This window comes from Apteryx rowi, unplaced genomic scaffold (assembly GCF_003343035.1).
Source record: "Apteryx rowi isolate R43461 unplaced genomic scaffold, aptRow1 scaffold_16, whole genome shotgun sequence".
Lineage (NCBI taxonomy): Eukaryota > Metazoa > Chordata > Aves > Apterygiformes > Apterygidae > Apteryx > Apteryx rowi.
In genome coordinates, this window is record NW_020447863.1 from 3,024,755 (window position 1) to 3,050,727 (window position 25,973).

Below are 25,973 nucleotides of genomic sequence, written 5' to 3' on the forward strand. Positions count from 1 at the left end.
GTAGCATTAAGGGTAAAGTTTCCCAAAGGCAACCCAAACTGTTGCACAGTCACAAGCAATCGGAATTACTGCGGGGCTGGTGCAGGCATTCATAGCTCTTCTGTTTCAGGCTCTGCCTGCAGGAGCCCATGGAGGTGGTGCTGTAGGCAAGCTGGAGTGGAAGGGGCTTCATTTCCAGCCTTGCTCGGCAGGAGTCACTGTTCGGACCCCTGTCAGTGCCAAGTCCTAGGGAAGGGAAGTTTGCTCATGCTTCTTGCAGAGCAGCTGGATAATAAAATGCGGAGGCCAGCTCCCCCTGCTTGGTCTGCCCATGGAGCCTCTCAACTATGGAGAGAGGCGACCATAAGGAGATTTTAACATCTAGGTTTGGGGGTAATGTGCTTTTGAACACAGAAAAGCCTCACTGCCTCTGATAGTTTGAGTGTAAGGTTGATGCTTTGTAATTCAGCTCCCATAATATGTTTCAAAATAATGCACACCATATTTGCTCTCCTCATCTGGGCTCTACATTTGCCACATCTTTTTTGTTTTGCTCAACTTGGGCTTGGGTAACGTAAAAACTGATAGAAATAGTCTTTCACAAAGATCGAACTTTGCCTAAACTGGACTTCACTTCCAGTCTTGGAAGGTCTGAACAAGCTGAAGAAATGTCTGGAAAACTTGTGTGAGTCCCTGCTCTTACAAGATTACCAGATCGGATTTGCAGCCCTAGGGAAGTTCACGCAGTTAAGATAAGTATGTGCAGACTCGGTGGGTGCCTTCTGAACCTTTTGAGGTTCATTTGATATTTTGCAAGGAACAGAGGTCCAGTGGCACTGCAGGTGTCAGGGCAATGACTCATTTGGTAGGATGCATAGCTTTGTCTGGATTCCTGGGTTATAGCAGCCGTATTCAACAACCRAGTTATGAAACACACAGGACAATCTGCAGGGCAGTGAACTCTTTCCAGTTCCACTCAAATGAACATTAGAAATACAAGGATCTCACAGTTTGCTCTTTTGCACATTGGTAGAGAAAAACAGCATGTGCACTGTATTTTGTGAGGAAAATTAATCGAACACAAACTAAATAATGAACTAAGGATCATATCATAACAGGCTAAGGTTAATAATTCACTTCCCTCTAGCATTCCCCCACCTATCCCCTCAATCTTCTTTGCAAAGTGCTCCCATGGAGTGAATGCCCTGTAAAGTAGCTTCACTTAAAAGGTGAAATACTTTCAGCTTGACATCATCTACAAATACCATAATATGCTTTGGGTTTATAACCTAATATTTTCCTGGTTGTGAGCCAGTATCTGGGAATCGTGAAATACTTTTTTTCCCCTGACTATATATTAGAGGAATGATAAGAAATCAGAACAGAGCTCAACGCATATTTGTCTTTCCTTCTTAGTGTCTCACAAGAATGCTTTACAAASAGGAAACATCTTTATCACTCACCTAGATGCATCAAGGCTTCCTTGTCCCAGGGCCAAGTTGCCACTCCAGCCAGCTCTTCCTCAGAGGAGTTGGCAAAGAAGATGTTGAGGTGTGTGGATCCATCCAGTTTGAGTATGTTCTTCAGTTCATTGACATCTAAGTACGCTCTGCAAAAGAGAAATCCATTTTTCTAAAGGTGACACAAAAAGCAACAGAGAATTGAAGAAATGCTGCAATCCAGGCAAAGATCTTATAATATCCTGAGTACCAGTCTTCTGAAATATTTTAATAACCCACTCCCAAACTTCAATTACTTTGCATTCATATAGTCAATCTCATCTGAGGTCTTCCAGCAATTGATTAGCTAAAGCTGCAAAATCCAAACATAAAACCATCCACATTCCTAAGATCAGTATAGGACTCTATTTATTATGAATGTAATTAACCGTGTATTATGGTCAGTAAATCTTTCTGTATCAGCAGTTACCTTGCACGTTTCCTCTAAGCTGTTTATTATTGTTACCTATAATTCTCCTCCACAATAACAAGTTTCATGTCTTCAGGCTAGCACAAAGCAAGCACCAGCTCATGAAGCTATTCCTTCAGCCCAAGCGGCAGTCACTTGCGCTGAGACACACATGGTCTAACCCTGACACAGGATGTGTCTTAGGGAATTGCTATTTCCAGCAAGGAAAGTAGTGCCAAGGAGATAGGAGTAAGCAAAACAAGGTTAGATCTGCTGTGTTCAAACCCTGCGAAATAATAAGCAAAACCAGTYAAGCCTACAAGTGGGCAAAAATATTACTGACAGGCAAAGTGTTTCCCTCCCAAATTCCTGACAGAAGTACCTGGGAGAAATGCTCTGAACTGAATTGTTGCTTGGGATCCATTCCTAAGCATCCATTCCTAAGAGTTTTGCTCCTTGCTGTCTTGGGAACCAGATATCGTACGCATTACAACAAATTTCTATTGGAGAAGCAGGTCCCACATCATGCCATAAATTTCTAAAGCTGCTTACAGGTCTCCCGAGAAGAGCAGGATTTCTTTTTAGCTTTTGGGATGTCTGAAGGTTACAGAGAAATTTGTTTGTGGGCCAGCAACTTCAATCCCCTAAATTCAACAGCCTTTGTAAGTACTTTTGGCTCTCCTTTGGAGGAACAGCCTTTTCTATACTTGAATATAGGAGAAGCAAGCTTGTCAAAGCCTATACTGTACTGTCACACTGGTTCCAGTGGTATCACGATACTCTGTCTCAGAGGACAGCTGGAGAAAGTGAAGCATGAGAGTGAATCCATAGGTTCTCTGTCTCCAGCCCGCACTGTCTCTTGGTATTAAGTTTTGTACCAACACAAGATCTAAAACACGGATGAGTTGTACTATCTTCACTTGCCCAGGGAAAATAACATAAAGAGAGATCACAAGGGTTTGTCACTGAGTCAGTCTCCTAACTGCAAGCATGGTTCACCAGCTTGTGAGGAAAGAACATCATTATGGCCTTGAGCAGGTTGATACCTGCTTCCTCAAGTCCCCCTTTCCATATGTGCATGGGTGTGTATATACTCATGTAGCTCTCACAAATCAAATGCACTCACTTTGAGTAAGTAGGGTTCCTTCCCTGCATACTTTGCAAGGCTTTCATTCCCAGAAGGGTGGAAAAAAAAAACAGGGGAGTTGGCTCAACACCAAGATCTTTCTGTCCTTCCCTGGAGGACTCCCCAATGGAAAACACATTCATATTTCCACAATAGTTTCCCCTGCCACTTGCTTAAGTCATTGCCTCCAAAATAGTTCATGGCTGGGTGTCCCCAGGCCCTCGCTGACTCATGGAGGAAGACATGCTCTTTGGGGACACCAATGGAAGGGTATGTTTCCATTCCATACAGTGTTTATCTTCTGATCAATGTGGATGACATCCTGAAGGACAGGTCAGCACTGTGACCCTTTACACATTTCTCATCTCTCCACTGTTCCCAATACATCTATCTTTCTCTTAGCTCCTCAAGCTTGCTCTGCATGTATCTGCCCAATGTTCTGAGCTTGTCCTAAATCTATTTCCAGGATCTTCTTCGTGTCTTAAATCATCTTTTCCAAACATAGGCTCATTGCTAAATGTGTCCATGAGCAATASCTTGAAATTACATGAGTGCTTATGTGCATTTCCAAATAAAAATGTAAGAGTATTAGAGGGAAAAATGTGATAGAGCATGTGTACTTACGAACAGGATAATACATATGTTGGCATGTGCAAGAGCATCAGAACAGGAGTGAGTAAAGGCATAAGAGAGAATGTGGCAGTGACGTGGTACTTTGTGAGAGAGAGAACAGGACAGAAAGAGAAGCATTGTGTAACTTTGAGTAGAAAAATGTTTGTGTGTTTTGTATCGTTGTGGGAAAGAAAGACCCACTGTTTGTGTTTGAGACCGCTGTCGTGGACTGTGGATGAAAGCATTTTATGGTCTAAGTAAATCCATACAGTAGTAACTATAATCAAACTCTCCTCCTGASGTTATCACTTTTATCCTCTCTCTTCTCTTATAGTTTCAAATGATCTAAACTGATATCTCTTTTAATCTCAGTTGTCTTTTTGCCTACTGTCTACACAAGCCAATCCCCAGCTATGTCCCCTATCACATTCTCAATGCATGGGCACACTCACTCTCCCAGTTATTTACATGCAGGATATGTGCTTCAACATCTAGGGCTGTTTTGTACATGGATTATTACTGCAGACAACATCCAGAACAGATAGTATTTAACTAATTTGCCAGTGATGCCAGTGCATCACCAAGACTGAATTCATATCTAATGTAAATCCACTGTACCAAGTAAATTGGACTTGGTTTTACAGTATTCCTCTGACCACTACCCCCCTGTTAGCCAACAAAAGTCTGTGAATGAGCAGATTGTATTAAAATGGTATAAAAACAGAATGCTAAAAGGGTTTTTAGCCAAGGCTCTGCACAGGATTGGGTGTAAACAGATCATGCTTGCTTGGGAGGAAGTAAATGTAACCCCTTTTGTAAAAGCACAGTGCAACCCACAACACATAAACATATCAGGCCTCTAGTTTAGTCAAATCCTTTGTAAGTGTGTGAACATGTGCCTGCGTGTGCATGCATGCACTGAGGTATGAGTGTGCAAGCAAGGGTTTGGATTGTGCATATGTGCAAGTCAGCCAAGAGCGTGTATGCAAGGGAACCAACACACATATGCGCGTGTGTGTGTGCATGTGCATGTGTGTGTGCGCGTGCATGCGTGCGTCTAAGAGATAAAAACATGAGCTGGAATTCCTTCCTCTCCTTCCTCCCCATGTTTCTAATAACCTCCCATCCCTATCCATCATCACCACATTCCTACACTCAAGGAGGCATAAATTAACTACTTTTGCAGTTCATGTCCAACTACGTAGCCGCAGGCAGCAGACCCAACAGTTACCAGGTCAAAATAGTTTTCAGTTATTGCGTTGGACTGGGCTGACTCCCCCCTGCTGCTGCGGCTGCTTTGTTATCAGCCCAGACTATCTGACCCAATGCAATCTGTGAGCATTGCTTACACTTCTCAAGGTTATGTGGGTCCCCTGATAGAGGACATAATGTCTGTCACATGGGCTTGTGCCAAAGAGAACCAAAGAGCCCAGCCTCTCCAGCACTGCCAAATTCGCATTTCAAAGACATGAGTGCAGTCTTGGAAAGGGATCAAAGCCTTTCCAACTGTCATTAGAATATTTCCTTTATGCATCTCTCCGTGAGTGCCAGCAACATATTTCATAAAATTCATTGGCTCGAGATGGTACCTCCAATATAAACCTGAATGGGGGAACTGTCAGGGCAAGTCTATGTGGAAAACAAAACAAAATCCAAAGCACAACAAAACATGTGTAATTCCTGTAATGGAAAAAACATACGATGCTGCRAGCGTGCCTTGCTCAAGAAAGCCTAATGAGCCTATTAGTGCATCATAAAAGGTCTCCTTTGCTAGAATCTGTTTTAGACATAGAAATTCTATGGGCTGTTTAAAGCCATTTGGGACACTGAATCATATCAGGCAATGTGCACATTCCCACCCAGATCTTTGCACAGATTTACTTGTTCAATGCACAGCTCTGGTTTGTTTTTTTCCTCCACTGCAGAGCGAATAGCACTCTGGAATTGCACCGTACAACAGCTCACTCTTATCCAGTAAGCCCTAGACCTCAATCAGTAATATGTATCCCATACAGTACTCCAGTTTCAATCTAATGGAGGCTTTAGCTCATCTAGCAGTGTCTCGCGACTGCCCTACTCTCCACTCAGCACGCCCCAGCAGTCATCCAAGCCATTATCCCTGGGCCTTTCTCATCTATCAAGCCCATTTCCTGTCAATTTGGGCTGTGGCTTCTACACAGCAGGACTCAGCCCCAGTCAGTGAGGCAAAACCTTCACCCGAGCCCCATCTGACAAAGCCGGCCCTACGCCGGCCGTGGGTGCTGCTGCGAGGAGCTCCCTTCTGGTGGCTGTCACCTCCAAATCCAAGTCAAGCTACAGATCTCTGTAGCTTAGCTACAAACATACTTGACAATGGCTTTTAAATTTGGCTGGCACCAGATATCAGGTTCAATTGCATTAAATCTGGACTGGGTGACTGGAATCAAACTGTACTGTAAGTGGGCTGGAAGCTCCTTCCTTCCTCCTCCCTCCTGTTTTTTTCTCCCAGGTACGGTGCCAGAGAACGGCTTTACTGTGCTCACCTAAGTGTAGCTGAGGTGCAGCCTCTTGTTCTTGTGGTTGTTTTCACAAGGAAGACGGAGATTTCCAGCCCTTATTGTTAGGAAACGTTTTGTACTCTCTGCTCTAAGTTATTCTCTATTTGACTTTGTTTTGCCTTTTTCCTTCAAAGACAAGTGTCACTTTACAGCAAGAAAACAAACAGGGTATTTAGAGTATTATTTGCAGGACCCCACACAAACACAGAGTAGGAACTTGGTTATCTGCTCACTGTGGAGTATGGTCTCCAACTGCCTGATGTTTTTCTTAGGAACAAAAGGCACTGCATCTCATCATCTCAAAAAAACACAGAAAAACAAACAAACAACTCATTATGCCAGCATCTTCTGCTGGGAGAAGTCAGCCTCAGAAGGGCCCCATCTCCTCTCTTTACATACAATATCCAATCCACTACCCAGCAGATTCAGCATACGGCAGCGCAGAGTAAGTCTGCCGGGATCACAGGAACTGGGTACACCACTGTCCTTCCCCGTGCCCATTTGTTTCTCCTTTTTTTTTCATCTGATGCTCTCAAAAGAGCCGGCAGCTCTGCTTAAACCAAGGCACAGAATACAGCAAACACAGAGAAAACTTTTCTGGCAGCCTGCGACTGATTCCGGCGTGGTTCCCAATGTGGCAGGATTGAGATGGCTTGGTTGTGCCCTCTTAGACCTTCTGGCTCTGAACTTGGCACCCAGGGCTGACACTAACTCACCGGAGCACCAAAAACACCAGTATGTGTATAACCAGGCCTTTGCCTTCAGTAATGGAGCCACAGAAACACAGGTCTGGAAAGGATATCAAGAGACCGTTGCTGCTATCCCTCTACTCCAGAACAGGAGCATCATACCAAGCAGATTTTTATCTAGCTTATTCTTAAAGACCACGCATGACAAGGACTGTGAAACTGCCCCAGCAACCTGCGTTCAATGTTTTTCGATGCCTTTACTATCAGGAAGTTTTTCCTAAGGTCTACCTGAATCTCTTTTGCTGCAACAGAAGTGCATAACTATTTGTCCCATTCCCCACAAACATGGAGATCAGGTGATTCCCTTCTTCTTTACAAAACCTACTACTTATCTGAAAACTTATGTCTCCTATCAACCTTTTTTTTTTAAAGGCTAAAACCTTGATTTCTTCAGTCTATCCCCACAGGTTACACTTTCAAGATCTCTAGTTGTTTTTGCTGTTCTCATCTGCTCTGTCCACATCTTTCTAAAAGGCTGGTGGTCAAACCCGGACCCAGTCCTCAAGCCAAGAACTTATCAGTGCAGTATAACTGCAACATTAGTCCTGGCTATTAACTCCAGCCTAACATAAAATGCACAGTAGAGCTTTCAGTGCTACAAACAGCTTTACTGTTTTTTTCTTCTTTTCTGTCTAAAGGTCTACCAAAAATCTGAACAAAAAAGGACAATCTACAAACTCTCTTTAGCAGTGGATTTGCAATAACATTTTGCCTGACCTAATGTTAAAGATCCACCTTGGTTGGCAAATTTAATTTTGTACTCATTTTAGAGAGATTGCAATAAATCATCTGAAGCAGGAAATGTGCTTCATCTACATTTAGTTTAGTGTTAATTTAAGACACTGGTGTAAGTGTAATAAAAGTCATGCTAATTTATTGATAAAGGTATAAATCTTTCAGTGATTGGGATAGAGCCTGAAATAGAGTGGAGCCAGAATGTTACAAGTGAAAGGTTTTAGGTCCCAATTTAGATCCAGATCTCTGCCTGTGTTCACACAGAAATCCAAATGTGTAACTGCAATTCTCTGAGCACATTCAAAGCAGGCCGTCGTGTCCTCAAGAGTAAATTGCAAGCATCGTCAGCACACATAAGCTTGGCAGCTTTTAAAAAATTTTGGTCTATTCACTGCAGCAAAACATCCTCCAGAGCCCCCAGATTTGATCTCCCATTACAAGAAAGAAGAGAAATATTTGAGAAAGGAAAAATAATGGTAAGGATCCAACAAAAGACACTTAGTATAATTGCTCAAATATATACGCAGCTTCCTGGGTAGGTTTGCTAACCTGTGCTGAACTCTGTATCATTGTGGTGACACTGCTAATGCACTCAGGTTAGCAAGTTAAAAGCTGGCCCAGGCATTTTTACATCAACGGCAGATCCTACAGTTGAGACTCATCCGAAACAACACAGATTACAAAATAAAAGCCCGCACGGCTACGAAGCACTGGGCGTTCTGTTGATCTTAGGGTGCCCTCCAAAGTACCCTCTTCCAAACTGAATTAATTCTACCTTTATGTTGGTGACTCAGGCTCTACTCACCCTGTGAAAAAACATTACAAAAATAAAGAAAGAAAAATGGAAAAATGGAAAGAATTTTTACTCTGTAAAATATGGGACTCATTTGGGTCTGGGTATTCTTTATCCTGCTACAAAGACTGTGAGCAGCTCCATGGTCTAAATTAGGGAATTTTTACAAACTTTGGGTGGATTTAGTGTCAAGTCATCAGTTTCAGGAAAGTATGTGCCATGAAATGCTGACTTTCCACCAGCACTTCTAGACAATCCTAGAAGTATGCACGTTTCCACTCTAACGTTGTGCACTATTACTCTATATGGCTGCAAGAAATAAAAAATACATAAGGGAAATTACTCACTACTAAATTCTGAAAATCAGTATTATATTTTATAGAACCCTAATGGTGCACCCCTGCTCAGCTCTGTCAGACTTTCTCATAAAAGCTCTCTAATAAAAGATACAACTATATTTCATATAATTGCCTGTAGACAATTTCTGAATGTTGTAAATGAAATATTAACTTAATGGGCTGAACCACAATAACATGTCTGAATAAACCTGATCTTAGGATTTTTCCAAACCTAAGCCTGGGTCCTCTTTTGTTTTGGTTCATTTGAGCTTCCACATCGAGCCAACTTCTGTTCTCATTGGGCTGCGCACAAAGTATCAGCACTGACTGTGATGTATTTGCTCCAGTGTAAATCTAGAGTTAGTCAGAGCAAAATTTGATTCTCAAAGTGCAGCTTCAGGTTCAAATCCAAAATCTCAAAGGAAACCTCAGTTGAAACGACCAATTTTTGCCCAGTTTCTGGCCAACAAAACTTGCTTTTTTAAGGAGGGAGGCGGGTTTCCTCAGATCTCCACACGGATTCTCTCAAAGGTTTGCAAATCCTTGCCAAATCCTTCACAAACCTGGGCTGAGATTCAGAAATACAGTGAAAACAGATTTTTTTTCCCGGCACTTTTGCTGCTGGTTCTGGCCAGGATAAGAAAGTGTAGAGGCTCGGGGAAAAAGAATGGGGAAAAAGATGATGCAAAAATTTTCAAATGTCAAACATGTTCTGTTTGAAGTCTGGGCAAAAATTGGGGTTGGCTGTTCACACGTACAAAATTCACACCCTCTCTCCCTTTCTCCTCCATGGCTTTACCGCCCACARGTTATACCAGAGACCTCACCTACAGGTTTATAGAGAGTTGCAGTGCTAAAGATCATAAATACGTGATCACTGAGTCTTCTTCCTTTGCAGGGCTTACGTCCACGAGCGGGGCAACATTTGACTTCACGCTTGTAGTGAGAATTGAAAGTCGCTGTTTCTTTGCAGAATGATAAAAAATAATTAAATTAACCAACTGCACGGAACTAGGAGAAGAAACCCTGCCCAGCCAACTTGCAGGAAGGAAAAGAAAACGAAGGGAAAGCCTTGGCAAAGAGAATCGTGATCTTACTGTACAACTAACTTCTGAGACAGTGAGTAGGATTAAAATATGAAACATTTCAAGAAGAATACCTTTAAAATAGCAAAGCATCATGAGGCATAGATGCATATTTCACAGACCTTCGAAATCAGCAACACTGGCAGGTTTATTTGTTTTGATTGTCTCTTTTTCTTTCTTTTACTACTTTGGGATTTTTTCTCTCTCCTTTTCAAGACTAAAGCCAAATGACCCATGAGAAATGTACTGTAATTTGTCTCTTATCCATCCCTCATCTCCATCTGATATTCCCTCTGCCCTGGTTACCCTGATGTTTTTCCAGACTCTACAGGCTGAACCATTGTAACAAGGAGAAAAGTCAAACGATAAAGAAAGAAGTGGCGTAAGAATATTTTCAGGAACCAGTTCTGTTAAAACAGATTTCCTTTGCTGCTTTTCCGAAACCCTTTTGGCTGCAGCAAACCTCATTCACATACTCGAGAATTTAAAACAGTATAGGAAGGTATATATATTTGAGGCTATTTTAACCATCAGTTATACTGCTTGGCACTTCCACAGTGCTTCCCCTCTGGGCCTCAAAACGCTTCCTAAACATGAGGAGAGAAATTCCACTCTGGTCAAAGCCCTGACACAAGGCCTCTGCGCCGCTCAAAATCCCGTCCAAGGGCTTAAGTGATACTGTAGCGGGACRAGAGACCTTGCGCTGGGCCTCCCCTCAAGAAATCTTACCACGACTGAAGAAGCCACGACGTAGGCAAATGGAATCATTTTCCTTGTCATACGAATGGGAAAACGGAGGTACAGAAGTGCAATAATTTGTTCAAAGGAACGTAATCATTCAGTGTGACAGCTAGGATTAGAAACTACATCTCCAGAGTCTGTGTTCTGTGATAATATAGATCATCTTTCTTTTAAGTAAGTGGTAGCTTGTGTTACTGATCCTTCAGGTTTTCTGCAGTCCTCCCCTTAATTCACAGTCTTTTAGTTGTACTTTACAATCTCCAGAAAGTCCTAAAGGTCTAGGGTCAGGAGATGGAAAGTAAGAGTTCCCTACAATAGGCTGATCCTCCCTGAATCCCTCAGCTTCACTATTTCTGAAGAGGAGGCAAGCACATTTCGTTCATAAACAGATTTTCTTGTGGAATCAGGGCTCTGCTTTCAATGAGTGAGCAGCCACCGTTCTAATAATACTTGGCATTTACATACCACCTCTCATCCCAAAGAGCTTCCAAGAACAACCAACAAATACGTGCATAGTACAGTGCACAATAGTTCAAACAAAGGACATTTTGATTTCAGTCACCAGAACAAACCTGATTTTTTATGAAAAGCACCAGAGACCAGGAATGCAGTCTGTCATCATTCCCATGATCCAAGTCAAGAGTTAGGTAGAGGCTCTGTTAATCAGACTGGAGGTTAGAGATCAAGAGGAAATTTGAGGCTTTGACGTAGAATTTCCTTCAAATATCGGAGTGTCTCACTGCAGCTCTTTATATTAAGTTGTCTAACAATTCCCACTATTAACATTAAACTCTTGCCGTGTCTATCTCTTCCCCACCCTAGCGGTTCTGTGGTCAAGCTTGAGGTCAAATTTATTGCCCTCCCAAGCAGGTCCCTTGCTGGCAYGACCCTTGGGTGTCAGGTCTGGAGTCACCCAGGCTTGGCACTTCCAGAGCCCTGGGAAATTCCTCATGTCCCCTCTGCTCTACAGCACACCTAAAGCGTGGGCTTACCCTACTGCATGGATACTGCTCTGTGCCAGGCTCGGCAGTGTCTGCCTATGCCGCGTGCCCTTGCAGTAGGCAACTGTGGGCAGGTAAGATAGGCCAGGACTCTGCCTGGCACTCCGGTGCATCACCTGCCACAAGAACATTTGCGATTTTGAGGATGCAGGTCAGGCTAGGGAGCATCGTGGTCTTGAGGTGCTCACAGCATCTGGCAGATGGATTGCAATCAGTCGCAGCTCCTTCAAAAGTGTGACTTGTTGCACTGTCCCTGCTCAGGTTTGCAGCTGGGATTTTAAGGGGTCTAGACATTTAGCTATCCCCTTTAGCATCTCCCCTAATTAACCCACAGTAAAAAATGCAGGATGAAAAAAGAACAAGATCAAATTCTTTGCTCCTTTCATCTTATTTTTTGACACTAATCCTCCCTGCACATAAACCCCATGCCACAGAGTGAAATATACATTGCTATTGGAACAAAGAGTGACTTGGAGTCAGGCCCACAGCAGCAAAAAAATAAAATAAAAATCACATATAACCACAAAGGACCTAGCATGTTTATTACAGATACTTCTGTAGCTGATGGGCCAAAATAACCAGCTCAAATATGCATCTTGCAAAACATCATGATTGCTTTGGAGATGCCGCTTCTTTTCTGTTTTTGTTTTTACAACTCATGAACTTCCAAATCTCATTTCTTAACCTCCTGGCAGCATTGTGCTTAATGTCGGTCCTCCTGCAATGGGCAGATCATCAGTGGCTTACAGTTAGGATAATCCCAGTTTTCCTCCTTTCTGAGAAAGAAATGAAAATCTAATTCAAATGAGATTGGTTGAAATTTCTTCTTCTTTCATCGTATGCACGAAAGGGTAGGAGGCACCTAAGTGAGACTGCAAAGAACATAGCCTGGTGATGGAGACCTCAGTTAAGAGAAATTAAGAAAAGCTTATTCCCTGGCACGAAAAGCCTCAAGTTTTCAAAGTTCATGAGATTCTTTTCCCCTCTTCAACAAAGAACCAATATTTACATCTTTTAATTGTCTGGGGTTTTGGGGTATAGATGGGTCGTATTGCTAGGTCTTTATCTTCAGCAATGGAGTCTTGAACATAGCTTTTAAGAAAAAAAAGAAAGTTGAACAATCAGATTCGAAGAACCACCAAATATTATGAGACCTATGAAGGTTGGCTATTCTGGTTCTTTCCCAGTAGTGAAGAGATTACAAGGAAACAGAAAACGGCAGTCACTGAAACAGAAGTTTTACATGAGAACATTTCAGCTTTGGAGTTCCCAGAATCCACAATAAATTGTCAGGTGATCTGGCAGAAACACCAACACACCTGCAATGGAGATAGCTCGGAGTTGCTGAAAGAAAATACTGTGGATGGTGTCTTTTCTAAATCCAAGAAATTTTTTTGAATTCTTATTCCTGTCCAGTAGGAAGACAGAAAGAAAGGAAAAGAAGGAGTTGGAGAGAGGACTTAGGACTTTGTCAAGTGACTAGTGTTAAGAGAGGAAACATGCAGCAGCACTGGCTAGTAACAGGCATTGCTAACATAAGCAGCTCCTTAACATGAAAATCCCATCCCTCATTTCCATCTCTCAAGCTTAAGAGAAGCACAAGAGGAAAGATGTAAATGTGCCTTTTCCAAGCACTCAGGAACTACCACTCCTTTGGGCTTCCTCCCCACCCATGCAGGACGTGGATCTTCTGCATAGAAACAAGGTAAAGCAAATAGCATTCCACATGTGTGCTTTGGAGAGCTGAAGTTTCTTGAACCGAAGAGTATGTCAAGCATAAACGATCCCTTAAATAAACAGTGGGCAGCAGACACCTCAGATGCCGAGGTACTAGACAGATGGCAGGACATTTGTGTTGCTTCACATATGGATCTGCTAACACACATATCAGAGAGCAGGCGTTATCAGTCCAAAACATAAGACTGATTGTAAACATTCCCTGGAGGACACATTTCCCGAAACCCTACCAAATTGCACTGGCAGCTTATAAAAGGTGCAATACCGATCCAGCATGTAACAGTAAACTATAGGAAATCATACCCATATATTTGGCCTTCAGACATGACTGTAGAAATTGACTGTTTTGGCACCTGTGGATCTACTTGAATCAAACACAGACCCCTAGCAAAGTGCTATACAACAATCTATTCTCTTTTGTTGAATACTAACATAAGAAGGGGAAAACTCTAATTTTCCTCCATGACAGACTTCTTGACCTGCTTTTGCCATAAGTGTGATCATGGTAGGCAGTCCAGGCAGTCTAACTTTTGCCTTCCCTGTGATATTTGCTCCCTCTGTCACTTGACTTGCATATCTCAACCATGCATCAACTTTCACTCTGGTTTACTGCAGTAATGTATAGGTAACATGTCACTGAAAACTGCCACTCTTACTTTTCTACAGGACTTAACCTCTTGATGAGTACAACTCTACCTTTGGAAAAGATCCAGCCAAAATTGCAAGTTGTCATTTTTGTCTATTGATTCCCACACAGAGACCCCTAACTATACAAACCTGAATTTCTAAAACTTATGTTGACATGAAATGTCTTGAGTCTGCCCAACAGAGAGGGCCCATTATGAATTCCCTTACCTTTACACCTCCACTGCTGCCAACTTGAGTATATCTCAAGAACTTTGTTAAACCTGAGATCCTGCATTGTTATACTGGGGGGGAGGAGGTGGAGGAGAAGACATCCTGCAACCACCTTTTGGATTCTCTCTCTCTGATGGTTTTCTAGATCAAAAACCAGAAGTGCTTCAGGTATCATTCCCAGATAGATCAAAGAGAACTTTGTGTCTGAGTAAGTCAAGAATAGTGAAAGGGCTGAGCCTGCTTTTCTAAAATAAAACAAGCCATTTTAAAGCAAAAACACATGAATAAATCTATGCCCCAAAGTAAAACTATTAGAGGATTTCTGAGTATAGGAGGAGGAAGCCAGGAACTCTTAGCCCTTATCTGAATCCAATTCAGTGCAAGGGGAGAATAAAACGGCACAGATATCTTCAGGCAAAGTGGGAGAAACACCCTGATGTGTCTAACAGAAGCATTTTACTCTGTGTTTGGAAGTTTATCATGACCGATCAATTCTGGAAGAATTAGTGAGTGAGTTCTGGTGTTTGGCACTGAGGCAACAGCGGTAAAAAGGCTGGAGGCAAAAGGGAAGTAATTTTCATAATGCTGTGAACTGTTGCCATCAATCCTTACCCAAAACATTTCTTCCACTTACTCTAGTGCAATTCTGTTCTGTAGGAGCTTCCCTCTTAGCTATTGCACTTCCGTCTCAGGAAGGCTCTCTACCTCACTCTTGCTCTGGATGTGGAGATCCAAGCCAAAGACCAGCGTCTTTGGGAGTTCAATCTTTGTATGGACTTCAAAGAGCTTAGGATGAGAAACTTAAGACATCCTTTTTCTTAGAGGTGTCCAGGCAGAAACCATAACATACATTTGGAACAATATTATATACATAAAAATAGAAATGCTTGAATGACTGTTAAGGAATGCAGTCTGATGCGGAAGCCTGATGTAAATTGTGCATAGCATTACATACCTATTTTCAGCCTCAAACCTAGGTGCTCTGCATCCTAGTGGAAGTACCTGCCTCTTTGCATCAACTATAAGGACTTTTAGATTTAATTCTTGATTCATACATGTGCTGGGGGTCTGTACCATGCCAATGGCATGACCGCTCCCCTAAGGATCTGAGCAACAACTACAAATAGCCAGTGCTTATAAATAAGTGCTTAGAATGAAGGAGAGCTGCGACTATACATTTGGGAAGGAATCAGCAACTCAGAGAATTAGTCCTTAACAGAAAGCAAGTTATACCTAAAAGAAAAATAAAACCTTTAACCAGTAATGTTAAGCCCAAACATATTCAGGTATTTCTTATAAAATAACTTCATGTTCATGAAGACTTCATTCTTAACATTTCTCAGGTGTTCATACATTTCTCTCCATTAGTCTGGTGCTTGCTGGGATTGAAAGCAGGAATAGAGCATCTTCAAGACTCAAGGAAATCAGGAGATGACAGAAAAACACCATTTTGTAACTGTTCCCAACCAGTTTTGCAAATCTAAGCAGTTCAGACAGTTTGGAAATGTTTCCAAACTCTGTGATGCTCACTTGAAACAAACTAAGCTTTGGCCTTTCTGAGCTCTACCCACTCTCTAAATGAGTGTATCATATTTCTTTATTTACTTAGATTTTTTCACCAGTTAATCTCTCCCTGTCTCATTTTTAATTAAACAAAGCAAATAAATAAATCAACCAAACACAAAATAAGTTAAGAAAAAGCTTTTAAAAGGGTAAAGGGGATTTAGATGCAACCTCCCATTGAAAGCCAGCGGGTGTTGCCTCGAGCATATAATTCCCTTTTGTGCCTTTGGAAAGYGCACAAAAATTCTGTAGATGATTACAGTGATAGGTCTATTAACTGATATCCTCTGGATTTTATTTTGCTTTTTAAATCAATGGCTGAGCTCCGACTGCAAAAGAAGCTTAAATCGACAACCTCATTCCTTTCCGCTCGATGCTCCCTCACTTGTCTTCTTGGATACAAATATAATTTGCAAGTCTGACAAGGGCACAAGCCTCATTATATTGGATCATGGAAATTAGAAATGAATCAATAAGCAAAGAGCCAAACTCCTGATCAGCTAGTTCCTACCACACAGTGTGGAATTCTTCACAATTTACCCCTAATCYTGGGTCTGATCAAACTGAAATGTCTTAAGAGTCAGGAATGCCGGTGCTTCCTTTTGGTATTTCTTTCACAGTCTAATCAAATCTCAGAAATGCTGATATTTTCTGTCTATGTTTCTTATCTTTATCCTTAGTATAATTTGGGCTGCTTAAGGTTGAAGAAGTAATTCAGCAAAATCCTTCATGTGATGGGGCAAATCATTAATGGAGAAGAAATGCTGGCAAGGCCCAAGAAACAGATTAAACCCCCTTCTTGGAGTATTCATTTTATTGTGTCTTTCAGTATAATTCCAACATGGAATTTTCCTGGCATAAATCACCCAGGTTTCCCTCTTCCCCTCCACACTACACTGCGTACTTCTGTGTTTTGGTAAAACTCATCTATTAATAGTTGCCCTCTGTGGCTATAAAAAAATACCTCAGTAGTCAAAAGCCAACCCTTGCTAGGGAACAGCTGTGGATGCCTGAACGCACACAGGACCCAGCATCACACAGCAAAGCCCTTTCTTGGCTCCATGTCAGAGCAAACTGATTAAATAAGGCCATAGTCAAGTTAACAGAAAAGGAGCCCCTTGCCTGCAAGAGAGGGGGAGAGAGAGACTGACTCCAGCACAGGCTGAAGAAACATCAGGGTATTTCCATTTTCTCACTGACATTTTCTTTTTTTAAACTTAGCAACCCCCTCCGCCCCATTTTCCTCCCTCCACCCTTCAGCCAAATCCCAATAAACTGTTGTACTTAAAGAAATAGAACAAAGACTTCATCACTGCTATTATCAAGGGTCACAGGGGTAAATTTTAAGGTCTGTGCTACTTTTCTGTCTGACTGATTTAACTAATTAAAGCATTTCTGCTCTTCCTGTGCTTTCAGCAGCACCCTGGGTAACTTGGGAAATTCAAACCAACCAGCTGCAGTTGCTCTTACAAGTCAAGGCTGGAAATACGCACAAGGATGTTGGGTGGAGCATACTGGAAAGCATGAAAGGAGAGACATATTGTCTCCCAGTAAAGCAGCAAACTGTTTTTATCTGTCTGAATGAAAAGTACTCGGCTCAGCAGAGGATGCAGGGAATTTCCCATCATCTCTGGGTACCTGCCCTGTCGCAGACAGGGTGACCAAGTACCTGACGCCTGCATCTGAACAGCAAAGGTTGGGGGCCTTTCTCCCCAAGTTTCACTTTGCATTTTCATTTGCATGAGCCAAAATTCTTGAAACTCTTCAAGAACTGCTGAGTTTCGGGAACTTCCACCCAAAGTCCAAGCAATGCCGCAACCTTGTGAGGGTCTAAAGGGAAATGGTACCAGGAGCCTCAAGTCCTCTAGAAACCAGGCCCAGGCTCTCAACACTTATAACACACCTGGTCTGAGATTGCAGGCAGATACAAAGCCCATAGCCACATAACTTCACCACTTTTCAGATTTCCCTGGGGATGTTTCACTAAGGTAAATTCTCCCTATAAGGCTGATGTGAATGAATTGAAAAGCCAACAAAGTCCTGTGCTGGAGAAACCAACTGCCATAGCTTTTGACTGAAGTTCTCTGTGAATTGGCACTGCAAGGATATAGTGTGAGAAGCAAAGTTATTCTATATGATACTGTCAGTACAGCTCAAAGGATGCATTTTGAGGCAGCAGAAAGAATTTCATTCTCCAAAGCCTTTCAATTCAAGATCCCTCTGCTGAAGTTGCCCTCACATAAATTAATGAGGGCAAATCTTTTCAATGTCGAGGGCAAAAATTCTTTTTAAAATCATTGCAGGCAATTGCCAGTATGCTCATTTCAAACCTCTGTTGTTTCCACAATTCTGCTCTCACCAATGTTACCCCACAAGCATCAACAGCAAACATGGATTTCTTCTGGGAGTACTAAATGAAAGGAAATAATACATTTAACAACAAACAGCTCACACATACCAATGGCCATGAGCAGATCTTTAGCTAGRATTTATGTGAGTTGTCCAATGTTTCCAGGTTTTGTTACACGCTTTTTTAAACATCTGTGTACCTTCTAAAATAACTGGTCTGCAACACATAGAATCTATCCATCTTTTTCACTAAGGTGGATCGGCCACAAGAGACTTTAAAACAACGATAGAAAAAATTTGTTGAACCTAGTTCTCCTGAAGAATTTCTGAAAGATCAAATTAGGCCAAAAACTCTGATCTTGATTTCAGTGGGGTCCCTTTCTAGCGGGGGTCCCTCTAGCAGGGTCCCTCCTTTAAAAGAAAAAGGAAATTAAAAATGAAAAACAGCACAGGGGAAAAGTTAAGAGTGCACTTCAAACTCACATATGCCAGGAAATTTAGAGTTAAAGGTGAAACTCCACCCTAAAGAACCCCATACTGGAGATATTTCAACGAACAAACATAACGTGTTCTGAAATACAAAGACCCAGTAGGGTGCACTAGGTATGGAGTTTCAGCCTTCACTCCAAATTTCCTGGCTTTTTGCAGGTTTATTAGATTTTCATACCCCAAACATTTAAGTACTCCAAGAAGTTTCCTCAGTGCAGCTCTCCCTGGATCCTTTTGGAGGCTGAGAACAAACACTCTGATGGTGGAGCCACCCACCCATTATTAATGAACCTGGAAACACTTTCTTGCAAATTTATTTTAATTTGGGACGCTGAAATTGGTAGTTTCAGGTGAGTTTACCTGAGAAACTCCAAAGCTGCAAATCTACTCAGAACAAAATTGAAGGACAGGATTTCAAGTACTCCTAATCTTCCTCCACTGTATGCTGGTCCTATAACTCTGCTTCAGCCAAAGCTATAATTGAGCAAAGAAGGAATTGTTACTGACAGTAGCCATTTGTATTCCTAGCCTAAACATCCTACGAGATTGTGGGATGGGGATATATCCATTCTACTTCCCAGTGAATCTGGTCCTAGTGGATGAAAAATGACTGCTGCTATCAATATCACGCTTTTTTACAACACAACTTTTATGAACACTCATAACATTCAGTAAATATTGAAGTGGTTCCACAGTATCTCATAATAACCCTAAAAGATCTGTCATGAGGCTATGCATCACTGCCTTTTGTGATAGCTCTAAAGAAATTATTACCAGCAACTGTCTGCAACCCTTCTGTTCACCCACACTCTTCATCCCTCTCAGATACACACACAGAGAAACTTTCAAGACTGTATACGATGAATTCAATGGATATTCTTGACATATAGCCAGTGGAGTGGAATACATTCCATGTATTTTGAAACTGGCCTCGGCAATCAGTGTGCACAAACAAATCTTAGCAGAGGATGGGCACAAAAGTGACAGGACAGCTCCACACTGTCCTGATGCTGGGTTTGAGTTCATTCCTCGCACTGAAGTTGATAAGAAGGAGATAAATGGAGACATTCGCTTCTTGGTTTTCTCCCAGCCCCAAACTGCGCAAAGGAGAGAGTCGATACTCATGGGAAAACATGCCTTGGGGAAGGAAGGAAGGCAGCACAGGGAAGAGGCAACCAAAGACTTAAAGCATCAGGGAATGGTGCCAAAGAAGTTCAAACAAGGGCAGATAACACAAACTGTACTTCATGCTGCTCCCTACAGATCTGCACCTGCATTCTTCTTCACTCTTTTCCAGAGTTTCCTCTCTTCCCTCACCTTTCCATTTAATTAGTCCCCCCCTCACTAAGTTCCAGCTATCAAATTTATACATACACACTCAAATCCCCTGCCACACACACTCCTTCTCACACCTATGAAACCAGGCCAGCAAACTAAAAAAAACAAAAAGTCCACAAAAAAACATAAGCAATGACTCATTGGGAGAAATCATAGCTTTTTTTGGATCAACTGATAAATTTGGGAAAAAAGGACAAGATTTCAGGCACATAAGTGCTTCTTTGGATAATTCTCATCTTTTTTCCCTAATATTATTATAGTGGACTTGAGAAAAGACACCACCCCTCTCCAGAAACCTGCAGCAGATCTGCGTTTCAGCTGTCACATCTACATTAAAAACATCGCTGCTCCAGAAATCATAGCACTGACACAGTGTTAACTGTTAACTCTGCTCAGAATGTGCATCTCTTTTCCCAATCTTTCTGTTATATCCATTGCAGCTGTAAGCAAGCCCTCTGCAACATTAGAAGTATTTTACTACTCAGAAAGACCAATTCCTTCTAGAAACTGCTTTTTTTTTCCTGAGGAATCACACTTTTGTGTTGAGTTTCTCCCCCTGGCATAAAGTTCACAGATACCGGGCAAAGCCACATCTGCTGGGCCAGTATTCATGCCGCTGCTCACATCAACATTTACAGCTGAGACTATATAAAGAAAATTCACCTCATCCTTCTCACCCCCTCTCCTGAACCCTGCGAACCCACTATGTGAAGGCATCAGAAATGCCGAGGGTTTGAAGTGTGACTGCACAGAGCAAAGTCCCCCAGGATATAGCACAAGTCAGCAGCCTTTCTTCCTGAAAGATTTCTGTACATTTCCACTGGCAGCAAACAGTGAAGAGCTCTTCAGGAAAAAAACAACTATAGTAGCGTTTGCCCAAATCCAGCTGTCCAAGTGAGGGGCAAAGTCAAATGCATCAGGCTTGTGGACGGCGCAAAGGAAATGTGGCGGAGGTGGCTGCTCCATATTTCCTCAAGGGGCAGGTATTGCTTGCAAGAAATGGACTTAAATTCCTATCAGAAAAGGACTCTGAAAGATAGGATGGGAAATGCAAATGTATGAAGTAATGCACCTGGTTAAGCTTGGCACAGAAATAGCCTGTGCTTTGCATCTCTCTCTGTGTGAAAGGTGCAACCTCCTGAATTTGCAGAATGTTCCAGCTGCTGCTAATTAAAAACATAAGAGGCACCTCACACTTACTATCGAAGAGAGGTTGTACCCCAACGTATCTGGGAGAAAAACAGGCTGATTAATGTGAAGCCCCACAGTGAGATATTTTAGATATGATCAAACTGTGGGTCTGTGTGTGAGACAGTATAATGAGAGTTGATCAGCAAAGAGAATAAACCAGCCTAATATACGCTGCTGCTTTTCAGGACATGAGGGGGAAGAACTCCACCTTGTTTGTTTAAACAGAGGCTGGTAATGGAGTTGCTGGATAGCCTCCGTGCCTGCAGGGCAGCCAGGCCTGGAAGGCTCCCTGTTCCAGAGCAGCGAGAGGCAAACTCAGTCCTCGCTGAGCCTGCAGCCTCTCATCTTGCAAGGCTTCAAAGTGGGGTTCCACAGCTAGAGCCAAATGGGGCTGCATCAGTACTGGAGGGTGTAATACCGCTTTAATCTACCATCTCCCACAAGGATTCTTAATGATCTCTGGTAGTTTACTCCACAGATTTTATAGGCTGTCTCCATTCCAAGCATCCTGCAGTTTGACCAGACAGTGATCTTTTTACATGATGGATAATGTCCATGAAAAAAAACATGAGTCCTATGAGTCTTGGGGAAAAAATGTTTCTTGAAAAAAAAACTGTTGGAAAAGATGACTGTGGGTCAAGCTAAATCTAGCAAACTCCTACTGTTTCTAGGGCATGCAATCGTATGCATAGGAATAGTTTCTTTAGCACTTCAGTTCAGCCTATATCAGAATTCCATACTAGACTTATAAATGTCAGTTGTTAGCACGGGAACAGATGTAACTCCTCCTAGCTGATTAACATCCCTGACATCTGGAACAGAGGACAGAACAAACAGAGAAAAGAGAGGATTTCCTGTTGGGACTTGGCTTTTGGGTGCCAACCACCAAGCTACAGCAACTCTAGCCTTGAGAGTGCCACCATTCCACCTTATAAACAGCCTTAGGGAAGCTGCTAATCAAAGAATTGGACACTAAACACTGAATCCYTAGACAAAACCTCAGATACTTGCTGTATGCCTGCTTGATACCTGTGTGAATGCAGGAGTCCTTGATGTCAAGAGCTGCACAATAGTCTCTTCAAGTCAGGGGATTAAGTCCTCAAGCTTCCTGAATTGAAGATCATTGACAATTTTCTCCTGTTCCTTTCAGCGTTTAGGATTAGGTGGAAACTAACTCCTTTGTTGGGAATCAAGTGGTGTTTCTTTTAACTCTTCTAACCTCTAGAAAAGGTTAGAAAAGGACATCATTTATRCCTCCCACCTCTGGAATAAGTTGACCGTTCTTAGCAAGGAAACCTTGTGAAAAGGTTTCCATTGAGAGAGAGAGAAGGAAAGAGAGTTAAGAGGTTGATTTGATCAGAAACTCTGTGAAGGAGCCCTGAAGTAGCCACTGTTCAGTTATCTGTATGCGGACGACCTAGGCTGTGGATTAACCAGAGCCCTCTTGCTTTTAGTGCTAGTGGTGTGGCCCACATGGTATAGCATGGTCTGCTCTTCACATAAGGCTCTGCCATACCCATTGCTGTTGAAAACTACCACAGCAATCTCTACAGATTTCTCAAACATGTATTCAGAGTCTATTTTATGTATGATTTGAACATGCCAATGCCCTTAATCTTTAGTGAGCTGACGGGATGTAATGCCACGCTTTACAGAACTGCACAGTACAAGTGATGGAAGGGGCCACAGAAAAGGGTGAGATCAGCAGAGCACTGGACTTCAACTCTTTGTTTCAGTGTCACCCTGGGTGTGCAGGCAGGTGCTGTGAACAGACTCTGGAGCTTGCACATCCCATCCCTGTCCCTTGCTTAGGCAGAACGAAAGGTCTGCTGGAGCCTACAGGGCACACACGGATGTTGAGAAAGCCTGTCCCCAGGGTCAGTTATTCTGGGGGGATTTCCAGCTAGTATCAGTAGATTGTATGAATTGAGGTTGTCTGAAGACACTCCAGAAACTTCTAACCTTTCAGGACTTTCATTAGTATTTTCCTAAGAAAGCATCAAGGGGAAGGCTTTTTTATCTGTCCATGCAATCCTGTGGTGAAGCCTGATGTGCAAACTCAAAATTACATGAGAAGAATGGCTTTGCTAACCATAGTATGGTGCAACAATTTGCCACATCAAATGGCACATGCAGAGCATGACTTCCTATGGTTCCTTGATGTTTGTTTCAAGCTTTCTGAAAGAGAGCCAAGGTAGGTGTCATGAGCCCAAAGCCTTCCTTATTTTGTAACCAGCAATATCCCAAACACAAGGAATATGTCTTTCTGGCGAGTGTGTCCCTTTTTGCTCCTTCCTTTTGTACAGGGGCAGACTGCATGATCTTAACATGTTCTCATTTTCCCAGAATTGCAGAAATAAAGAAAAGCTGAACAATATTTGCAAATATTGTTCTGGAACTAAATACTTTCTGCCCCATTCTCATGAAATTAATAAAAAGAAGTTAGACAGATGTTCTTGGATTAAGCCTGCTGTGTGGATAATCATAACCAGTCCTTTGTTTTTTCCTGTAGGCTATGAAAAAGGAGTAGAGATGATCTGGTTGGTACCACAATGTTTACAGCTCTTCTGGTCAGCAGCTCCCACAGCAGCGTCCCCAGCCATCAGGGCCGTCCCTTTGCACTGCTCCTCTGGCAAACTTCTTTACTGATATGTCACTGTACTCATACCTCTGTGCATGGCTAACATCCTTGCTACCTGACTACAGCATAGAATCTCAGCTCTTTGGAGCAAAATATTTTTGTAGAGGTGCCAGAAGGAAAGGCAGGGGAGAAGAAAAAAAAAACAGCTCTGCTGCTGGAATCAGCTCTAAGGACACAAGTGTAGCACGAGGAAGGTAACTGAAGCACACCACCAAAGTACCTGAGAACTTTGTCCAAGATGCCAAAGGGATCACAAGAAACTTGTAATGCAGACTGAAGGTGTCATGATACTGTTGCACTGCCATCAYGTCTGTGGTTGAACTTAATCAAGACTGAGGGCTCTTTTCCCTTTCATCTGCTATTGTTAGACTGAACTTTGGCAGAGGAAATACCTGGAATTAGATGTGAGCTCTCAGTGGCTGAAGAGATGTCTTCATTGATGTGGTACAAGGCCTGCACTGGAGGGGACTGAGGACTCTGCCAATGAAAGTGATGACAAGAGGGGCTGGTGATGCAAAATGGGTGCAGATGGTGCCAACTGAGTCACAGATTTTGACTGAGTCACTAATTGGCACAAGAATCTCTCTTGGGGATGGTGTTGAGGGCAAAGCCAAAGCCAAATATAGGGTTTGAATCTCCACCCTTTTAGCCAATGAAGGCTTTGCTGCCAAAGCCACTGCCCTAAACCTGCAGTGTTAGCCTAAATRTTCAAAGCAGAGGTCAGCCTTACAAGCTCATTGATCAAGGAAGTCTACAGGCCTAACTGCTACATTTTGCCATACTGAGTGTGAACGTCTATCAGAGTGGTGGGCACGAGCTCAGCCTAAGTGCATCAATCAGCAAATACAGGCTCCAGAGAGATGGAATATCTTCTACTGCCCTTCTTGGTTTCATTGCCAATGATCAATGCTCCATTACAATCTCTGTGCAAAAACATAAATGAAATTTTAAAGTTGCAAAAGATCTTCGGAGGATCTGTGAGTTTTCTCAAGCTCAGCACTGTGGAAAAGAACTTCAGGCCTTCATCATTGACTTGAATATCAGGAGGAGGTGCTTCTCAAGCCAAAATGAGCATGTAGAGAATTTGTGAGCTCACTACCATGAGGCGCAAATCCTCCAGACAAGTTCAGCAAGGAGGTTGTCCCCCAAAAGAGCATACACCTGCATCTGAAAAGTAAGTGTGCTGTGTTAAGGTAACTTCACATTTTGGAAATCAAGTTCCTTGCCTGGACTTGTGCAAGTACATTCTGTACTTGTAACAAAGACACTTCATTTGGAATACAAACATCTTTCTATGTCAGAATAACATTAAGGCACAGTCTTAAATCTGTCAACCAAATTTAAAAGGCTTTTCTTGTTTCATTTTGTATGGGTATTATGCTGGTCACAGCACAAGTGATAAAAGACTACTATCAGATTAAAAATAATGTATTTTTCTAAAAATTTTTGTAGCTGTGTTATAACTAACACCTCGAGTTCTCAGAACTACAGTGTTAAAACAATCCAATTTGCATTATGCCTTTGATGATATTTGATTAGTTGTGTTTCTCTCCAGTTGAACAGTATTAAAAGATTGGTATTTTTCCCTTCTGTATTTTCAATAATTAGTGTTTGAACTATTTCCTCATTTGAGCCTTGTTCACTGGTAACTGGCTGTAATCAAGCTGAGCTATAAGGAATTATTATTACTATTTTTTAAATTCACCAGAGTTTTTTTTAAAAAAAAAAGGACTGGAAGCATTTCTTTGCAGCTTAATTATGTGTATTTTAAGCTCCAGTTGAGCTGATAATGTTGTTTAAAAATTTCTCTCTACTAAGGAAGTTACAAATATAGCCTGAAATGATATAATGAAAGGAACTCCCGAACTGCTCACACTTTTCTTCCTAAACCGACCTTTTGCGTTGACAATACTAGGTGTTCTGACCACCTTGTGGTTTCCCCCCACGACTCCATGAACTGCCCCACAGAACTATAACACAAGGTAAGGACAACAGAATTTCAACTTTAACTAGTACGTTGTGTGTGTTTATATCAGCCTATGTTCATCAGTTCATCCACAGGACACATTTTTTGGTTAAACATAATAACTATTCTCTGAAAATAACCAACAGCAAGTTGGAGTAATTGTAGCTATGTGGTACTGAACTAAGTTATTCAGGGATGTCCTTCTTCAAATTACAACAATGTGAGGAAGCTTTTAGC

General features: G+C 42.1%; 1 protein-coding gene across 1 annotated transcript in view; it reads right to left on the reverse strand.

The window, feature by feature from the left end:
• Window positions 1-25,973, reverse strand: part of PAPPA (pappalysin 1) — a 183,868-nt gene that overhangs the window by 128,890 nt on the left and 29,005 nt on the right. Inside the window, exon 3 of the mRNA XM_026059708.1 lies at window positions 1,443-1,588. Coding sequence (XP_025915493.1) covers window positions 1,443-1,588 — 146 coding nt within the window. The remainder of the gene's footprint in view (window positions 1-1,442; window positions 1,589-25,973) is intronic.